This window comes from Sus scrofa, chromosome 8 (genome assembly GCF_000003025.6).
Source record: "Sus scrofa isolate TJ Tabasco breed Duroc chromosome 8, Sscrofa11.1, whole genome shotgun sequence".
Lineage (NCBI taxonomy): Eukaryota > Metazoa > Chordata > Mammalia > Artiodactyla > Suidae > Sus > Sus scrofa.
The window spans coordinates 2,748,242-2,756,472 of NC_010450.4; the positions used below are offsets into that span (position 1 = coordinate 2,748,242).

Genomic DNA, 8,231 nt, shown 5'->3' on the forward strand with positions numbered 1-8,231 from the left:
TGTGGTTAAAAAGGAGAGAGTAGGAGTATGGAGAGTGTGGTGTCAGTTCCGAGCCTGCAGCGCCTGAGCACATCTGGGGGTGTCGCCAGGGTTCGCCGTGATGGCGTGCTGCTGTTGAGTAGGTCGGGGCGCACACCAGGGCCAGCCTGTCTGGGGTGTGACTTATCGGCTGTGTGACTTGTTTTATCCCTGGGGTCCAGGGATCAAAGCGACGCATTGAGGGCTCTCAGCTTAGAGCCTGGCCCGGGGGTGCTCCCTCCTGCCTTCCTCCTCCCATGACCCCCCTGTCCCCGGCTCTCACCCTCCAAAGCCAAGGGCACACACACCACTGTGTGTGTGAGAGGGAGGGGGCGAGGCCGCTCTGAGGGCCCCAGGCAGGACCTTGCGCAGGGACACAGGACAGGTGCCCTGGTGGCATCAGAAGCCCAGCAGCGTCTGGGATTGGACCCGCCAGACTGGCACAAGGCTGGGAGGCAGCCTGCCCCCTGGCTTTTCTCCTGAGGCCGCAGGGTCTCTGGCAGGCCCTCCGAGAGCCTAGGCCTCAGAGGGCCCGAGTTTGCTCTGGAAGTCCAGCGCAGGCCTTGCCATCAGACGCACCCCCTGGGTGGGGGGCCTCCCTGCCTCCCCCGGGGCGCCCGCCGGCCCTGCTCTCCGGATTCTGGCTGGTGTTTTGGGGCAGAGTCATGGGGCCCTGGATGGGGCTTCTCCCTCCCCGGCCCCGACACCACCGTCCTGGGTTATTTTTTAGTTTCAAAGGCCACACATTTTCATGGCAACAGATCAGCCCTGCATATGTAACTGTTCTAATGAGAAACTGGCAAAGCGGAAAATCAGAGGCAGGGAAAGAAAAGCTGACAAGCACAGCGACTGGCTGCAGGCGTTTTGGATGTTGGTTAACAAAGAAAAAATCGGGACCAAAGATCCGTGACGGCTTCCTGCTCCCACAGACGGAGCCAGCATCCGGGCGCGCGCGAGGCCTCCGCCGGGAGCGGCCTCACTTCTTGGTGCCCGCTCAGCCCTTCCCTCTGGTTTCCGGGTGCGCAGTGAGCCGGGGAGAACCGCTGCTTTGCTAGAAACGTGGGGAGCGGGGCGTCCCTTTCAGGGTCACGGGAGCCGTCCCAAGCGCCTGTTCGGGGACGGGGTGCAGAATAAAACTGACCTTGTGCCTACTCACCCCCTGGGGCGCCAGCCGCTCTGTCTGTGCCCTTGCTGCCGGGCCACCTCGCGCGTCCAGACGGGTCGAAGCCGAGCCTGGTGGCTGGGCCCTGCGGTCCCGCGTGGCTGCGGCCAGGGCGTGTTCTCCTGCAGGCCGTCCCCTGTGCTTCCTCGGGTGCTGTCCCTGCCTCGCTTGGAGTCCCTGGCCCGCAGGCCTGGGTGCGTCTGGATGCCTGTGTCCCCGAGGGGCGCCGTGACGGTCCCCTGTGCTCTGTTGAAGGTGTACTACTGCCGCTCCCTGGCCCTGGCGTACCTGGAGCTCACGGTCGTGCGAATGTTCCACCAGTTCACGCACCAGCCCCACGTGCCGCCCCCGCTGCAGCCGGTGCTCCGGCGGCTCAGCGCCCTCTACGCCCTGTGGTCCCTGAACCAGCACACGGCCCTGCTCTACCGCGGTGAGCCCCCGGCCCTTTCCCCGGGAGGCTCTGCTCTTCCTGGCGTGGCGCCCCTTCCGGCCCGGCTGCTGAGCCGAGTGAGCCTCGGGCCGTCGAACCCGGGACCTCTGAGCAGTGTCAGGAGGGCGCCCAGAGGGCTGAGCCCAGGCTGCCGGGGCGCCCCCCCAGCAGTGCCCAGACAGGGGGCCCCCGGGGGAGGGCTTCCTGGAGGAGGTGATGAGTAGGCCGATTCCTGGAAGATGAGTGGGAAGAGGGTAGGCCTTGGTGTCTCAGTCTTTATTTAATGAACCTTTGTTTAACTTATTAGCCCCCAAGAAGCCTTTTGAGACAGTTTCTTCCTGCCCCCATGACGTGTTCCCACGCCAGCTCTTCTGTGTATCTGTCCACTTCCGGTGTGTGTATCTGGCTTGTGTGGGGGAGTTGTTTCCCTTCCCCTTTGCCAAGAACCCACGTGTAGCCCTGGGGCTGGTTTGCCGAGGGCTCCCGGCAGGCAGAGGAAGTAGCTCCGTGCTGCTCCCCAGCCCAGCCGCCCAGGGCCCTGCTGTCCCGGCTCCTCCTCTGGAGGGAGCCCCGCCCCCGCCCGCCCCCACCTCTGCCTAGCCACGCCCCCCGCCTCTGCCGAGCCCCGCCCCCCGCCTCTGCCGAGCCCCCCCCACTGTGGGCGCCCCGCAGGCACCCTTCCCTACGCCTGGGCCCCGGGGCCTCTGCGTCCCTAGCTCCCAGCCCTGACCTCCCAGCCTGTGTCAGTGAAGCGGCAGGAAGGGGCTGGGCAGCCAAGGGGGCTCAGTGGGGCTCCGGCAGCGGTAGCCAGACAGTTTCACACAAAATGGGCCTTTTCAGATAAGCTGTTGCAGGATGTTGCTGTTTGTGGGTGATTTGGGGGTGAGGGACCAGACCCCAGGGTCACTGACGCTCTGCTTCCAGGTGGCTACTTTTCTGGGGAGCAAGCGGGTAAAATGGTGGAGAACGCCATCCTGACCCTGTGTGCCCAGGTGAGTTGTCATCCCTCGCATCGTCTGGGATTATTCGTCTGTTCCTCCGTGTCGCCTGCGCGTTGGTGTTCCCTGGCCTTGGCTTCCTGCTCGCTCCTGGGCCCGCCACGGTGAGCGGAGACGGGAACGTGACAGGGGAATGTGCTCTTGTCAAAAATTTCAGGAAGGGTCCCTTTCGGGGACTGTCCCAGCGTCTGCACACTTTCACTCTCTGCTCCCTCAGGGCTGTGGATGATTCGAGCATTTCAAGTCAGCCTCCAACTTAGGTCCATTTCCTGGTATTTCACTTTTTTATCGCATCCTCCTCACTTGGTTACCCCAAAAAGTCGGACGGCCCAGCCCCACGCTGTGTCCTGGTGGCACCCTGCCTCCGGGACTTTCTACGGGGCTGGGCTGTCCCGTGCGGCCACCACTGGCCTCCAGGGCTGTTGGCAGTGGCATCGTGGTGGGCGACTGAGGAGGGGCTGTTGGCAGGGGCACCGTGGCGGGGTGACTGAGGAGTCTTAGTTTTCTTTACCATTAAACTGTCACACGTGTCTTGGCTGCCGTATCCGGCACTGCAGCTGAAGCTTCCCTTTTTTTTCCCCCACACCCACAGCATGCAGAAGTCCCCCGGGCCAGGGATCAAACTGCGCCGCAGCAGGGACCTGAGCTGAGGCAGTGATGCCAGATCCTTAACCCAGTGGGCCACCAGGGGACTCCTGGAGGCTTGACTTTTGATGGGAAGATGAGAGTCAGAGCCCCCAGCATTGTATCACGATGGTGACAGGCCCGTCAGTGCTCTCCCGTGCTGGGGACAATGGCTTTCTGATTGTAGCTCAGCCTCTCTGAGGGCTCCTTTCCCGAGCGCCCGTCTGTCTCCACATGGGCTCCACGTAAGTGTACCTGAGGCTGCGTTGGCGCATCGCGGCCGGGCTTACTTAAAGTGAAACCAGGGACGAAACACCATGTGTTCCACGGTGGCCAGTTGCCTTTATGAGAAACCCAGCACTTGTTTCCGTCCTTCCCCCCCCCCCCACTTTTTAGGCCTGCACCTGTGGCGTGTGGAAGTTCCCAGGCTAGGGGTCAAGTCGGAGCTACAGCTGCCTATCCGATCCAAGGCACAGCCACAGCAGCGCAGGATCCGAGCCTCGTCTGCGACCTACACCACAGCTCACGGCCACCCCAGATCCTTAACCCACTGAGCGAGGCCAGGGATTGAACCTGCAACCTCATGGTTCCTAGTCAGGTTCATTCACCGCTGAGCCCCGAAGGAACACCGTTTCCGTTGCTCGTAAACGCACCTCCCGCCCCCTGGATCTGGAGGCGCTGGGAGGTGACGGGCTGGGAGGACGTGTGTGGATCCAGGTCCTCGTCCTGACTCGGGGAGGCGGGGCCACCGGGTAGAGGGCTCCGACTCCTCTCCTGGCCCAGCTGTTCCCTGCACCTTGTTCTGGGGGCGTCAGTGCCGTCTCGGAGGAGGTGAGCATGCGATGGCCCCTCAGTGGCCCACGAGGCCAGGCTGTTTCCTGTGGCCCCTCCCAGTAAACACTGGCCAACGCCTGGTCTCGTTTTGCTCTGCTGCCATTTCCACCTAAGGGGGGGCAGGCACGGCCCTTCCCACACCCCCCAACCAGGACCGCCCCCGCCTGGAGGAACAGCCTCCGAACCCCGGCGCTGGGCACCCTTCCTCTGTTCTTGTGGGTTTGTGACTCTGCTCCCCGATGGCTTTCACCTACATGGTTCCAGTCGCCCCTGTGCCATGGTTCTGGTCACTACAGCCATGGCGTCTCACAATTATTTTAAGAAAAACATTTTTTTTTTTTTTTTTTTGCATTTCAAGAAAATTCTTGGGAGTCTCCTCATAAATTCCATTTGTCATATTGAAGAATAGTTTGTATAATGGAAACGAAAGAGCCATAAAACTCCTGCGAACCAAAGCGCCTTCGAATGATGGCCTTTCCAGGTGCTCCTAGGGCCTCGTCTCTCTCTCATTCCTTCTGGACGTGTTTTCCTCTAATGAAACAGCCGCTGCCCAGATAAGTCAGGGTTCAGAGATGGATTGCTCTGAAGACTGTTGCCAGCTGAGCTGCAGGGTTGTCATTTTTACGAGCAGTCCCTACCTTGTTGAAAAAAATTCAGACGTTGGAAGCCCCGAGCGGATGGCAGCATGGTGAAAAAATTCAGACAGACGCTCAGGGAATCTGGAATCCAGGCCAGTGAGAAGAAGATGCTTTGGAAACCGAGCCGCACGCCCCTGGGGTCGCCGTTGCTAGTGGGTTGGAGGCTCTGTTGCTCGGTGGTTGCCATGGAGATCCTGGGAGTTGCCACGGGTACGGTCTTGTTTTCTAACAGCTGAAAGACGACTCTGTTGCCCTGGTGGATGTGATGGCCCCCCCTGACTTCATCCTGGACTCACCGATTGGCAGAGCCAATGGCGAGGTAAGAGGCAGCCTCCTCCCGTGGCCGGTGGGGGGCACCGCGAGCCGGAGTGTGAGCTGGGGGCCTGTGCTGGGTCCCGACGGCCGGGGTGGCAGAGCCCCAGATGAGGCCCTGGCTCGGAGCCCCTTGTCTCGCCTGGGCAGCAGGGAGGAGAGGCTGGGGAAGTGGGGTGGTCGTGGGTGGGCTAGCCGGCCCCCATGCCCTCCTCCGAGAGATGGGGTGGTGTTACTGCCCTCTTGGGCTGGGCTGCCGTGGTCAGCAGGAGCTTGTGCCGACCTCAGGGCCCTGCCCGCTCTCCCGAGCCCACACTCTCCTGGGGGCCCTCTGACCTCCTCGCCGTGCTGGCTCCAGGCCCCTCCCCATCTCCCTGCATCTCCCCAACAGCCCCCACCCGGCTCCCCGATCTCTCTTGCTCGCCCCATTCCAGCAACACCCCCCCCCCCGAAGTGGCCCCTGGATCCCTTCTGGCGCCCCCAGCTGGCGAGGCCTGACCTCTGCCTGGGTGACCACGGTCGGTCCACAGCGAGCTCCTCTGCCCGCTGGCCTCCAGTCTCACTGTCCTCCCGTCTCTCCCCGCCCCGGGGCCTTTGCCCCTGCGTTCCCACTGCCCAGGGCACGGCCCGTCATTCCAGGCCATGCCGCCTCTTCAAAGGGGTCTTCTCTGGCCTCCAGCTGAAGTGCTGGCCCCGGCTGCCCCCCTGTCCTGCTCTGTGACCCTCACGGTGCTTGTTACTGAGCCCGCTTGTATCTCCACGTGACCTTGTCCACCGCGTGGAGGTGCCTGTGCTGGACGATGCCCATGGGTCTGTGCAGCGCCCCCCCACCCCCGCACCCAGGGGCTGTTGTCCCTGGGTTCCCATGGAGACATGGCTTTCAAAGTGTTGAAGTCACATACCTGAGGTTTCACAGCTGTCCTGTTCTTTCCGCTGCAAGGTCTCCAGCCGACCCAAGAGTCTGTGTAAATAGAGACTGAGCATGGGGGACACTGCAGGGGACAGGAGCATCCCTCTGTCCCCAGGGGACACTGAAAGGGGGCAGGAGTCTCCGTCTGTCCCCAGGGCACAGTGCAGGGGCAGGAGCCTCCATCTGCCCCCAGGGGACACTGTAATCAATCCAGGGGGACAGGTCCCTGGACCGCCGCCCAGCCCAGGCCGCACCTGGGGTTGGGACGGGTGTAGCAGGCACTGGGGTGGGCAGGACGGAAGAGTCCCTGTGGAATCAGAGCGGCAAGAACAGTGCATCTTTGGGGGAGGCACAGCTGGGCAGCGGGCACCGCACACCTTGGCCCATCTGCTTTGCCAGGGAGGGCCCAGTGGGGTTGCCCAGCCAGGAGGCAGCAGAGCCGTGGGTAAGATGGATTGTTTGGAAGGGGGACGGGAGAGAGTGACCTTGCACCCTGATGTGGCCTGGGCCCCAGGGATGGCACAGGATGGGGGCCGGCTGCGGCGACACTGACGGGCGCCCCGGACGCGGAGCGCAGGGAGCGTGAGCGCCGTCCCGGTGGCTCCAGGGCAGGCAGCCCTGACGCTCGGTGGGCAGGCGACCGAGGAGTAGGGAGGGCCACCCCGTCACCTCTGAGATGGGGGCCCCGAGCCCGTGTGGAGACCAGAGCTGGCCTGAGGCCTTGCCTGACAGGGGGGTTTCAGAGCCTGTGTTTGTCCCCGTTGTAAGGGCTGAGGATTGAACGAGGCGCTACTAGGGAGGAAATTCACTTTAGGCTGGGCGGACTCTGATGGGAGCGGGTGGGGTCAGCTGCCGGCCGCTCACCGCCTCCCTCTGAGACAACGGGCGAGGCAGCGGTTCGGCAGGACAGGCAGAGGGGACAGGCTGTGCCCGGGCCTGGTGGCCCAGGGGACAAGCCATCATTCTGCTGCCTGGCCGTACTGTCACCTGCCAGGCGGCAGTCACCTGGGTGCGAGAGGACCGACCTCAGAGCAGGTGGCAACCGTAGTCTCAGAAAACCCTCCTTCCCCGAGAATTTCCAAGGAGAAGCAGAAGCGGGGTGTTTCCATCAGAAATGTCCATGGTGGGCCTTTGTGACTGCATCTGCACAATTGTTCTCACGGACCGAACAAAAGGGGTTATGTTAATTAGATTTAAATCAGCTTAAAATGTTTCCAGGAAGGTCAGGAGAGAACTTGCGTGTGTTTTTCGCAGACGCTCCCGAGGGCAGGGGCCCACTCTGCCGCGGAAGGAATCTTACGTGTGTGCTGTTGGGGTGTTTTGCAGCTCTACAAAAACCTCTGGGGCGCCGTGCTGCAGGGCAGCAAGGTGCTGGAGAGAGCCTCGTGGTGGTCTGACTTTGTTAACAAGCCTGTCATAGGCGGTCTGAAATCCAACCTGTAGATGCACCAGCCCCGGAGGACATGGCCTCGCGTTCAAGCTCTGAAGGCGCCAGTGCGGGCCGGGGCCGCTGCTGCGCCTGCTGCTCTGCGTGCGCCCGGCTGATTGTCGTGTCGAGCCCGAGCAGGACCGGCCCTTCCTGGCCTGGGTCCCCCCGTGTCCCACCAGGGCAGGTAAATGCCTAGCAGGCGGGGCTCATTTGCATGCATCCTGATTCTCTGGGTGAAAAGAACTCCTGTATGACCCCGTCTTTCTGATGGACTGGGCACTTTTTGGTCATCAGAGCTTGGCACCTTCTATTTTTATATGCCGAATAATAAGCGGATTGCTCGGGATGCGGGGTTTCCTGGTCCGGCGGTGTTTTGCCCTCGCCTGAGAAGTTTTTTAGCACAGCTCTGCTTCGCTAAACCCTGAGCAGTGCCAGTCTGATTCTCTGTTCACTCTGCGTTGACTTTCTCCTGTAATTAAACCATATCATAACCTTACTCGAATGCACCAAATGACCTAGCGGAAGATTTTTAAGAAAATCAGTTTTATTACTTTCTCGTGTGGAACTAGACGTTTCCATCAAGGAAATGTTTCCAATGGAAAAAATAAATTCATGATGATTTGAACGTCTGGTCCTTTAGTCCCAGCCTTGCGGTTGTGTGCGCTGTTCTTTATGTCCCTTTGTTGGGTGAGTCGGTTTGTTGCTCTGGGCAGTGAACCGCTCCATGGTGCCTGGCCCCACCGGGCGTTTGCTCCACGCTCCTCCACGCTGTGCGCCCTCCGGCCCGTGAGCTCCCTGGGGACACAGGGGCACAGACGGGGGAGGTGGATGGTGGAGACTGACTCCTGTGTCCCGGGTCAGGACGACGCCTGGTGG

At 61.7% G+C, this 8,231-nt stretch overlaps 1 protein-coding gene across 7 annotated transcripts in view; it reads left to right on the top strand.

Moving 5' to 3' along the window:
* The window catches only part of ACOX3 (acyl-CoA oxidase 3, pristanoyl), a 39,309-nt gene extending 31,329 nt beyond the window's left edge, over nucleotides 1-7,980 (top strand). For 2 of the 7 annotated variants that reach the window (XM_021100951.1, XM_021100952.1), the window contains exons 15-18: nucleotides 1,436-1,610; nucleotides 2,535-2,602; nucleotides 4,937-5,023; nucleotides 7,181-7,980. In XM_021100951.1, the coding sequence (XP_020956610.1) occupies nucleotides 1,436-1,610; nucleotides 2,535-2,602; nucleotides 4,937-5,023; nucleotides 7,181-7,369 (519 nt within the window). In that variant the 3' untranslated portion in view covers nucleotides 7,370-7,980. Of the gene's footprint in view, nucleotides 1-1,435; nucleotides 1,611-2,534; nucleotides 2,713-2,765; nucleotides 3,478-4,424; nucleotides 5,024-7,180 lie in introns of all 7 variants that reach the window. The other 5 variants (XR_002346548.1, XR_002346545.1, XR_002346547.1 and 2 more) reach the window with 5 other exon arrangements.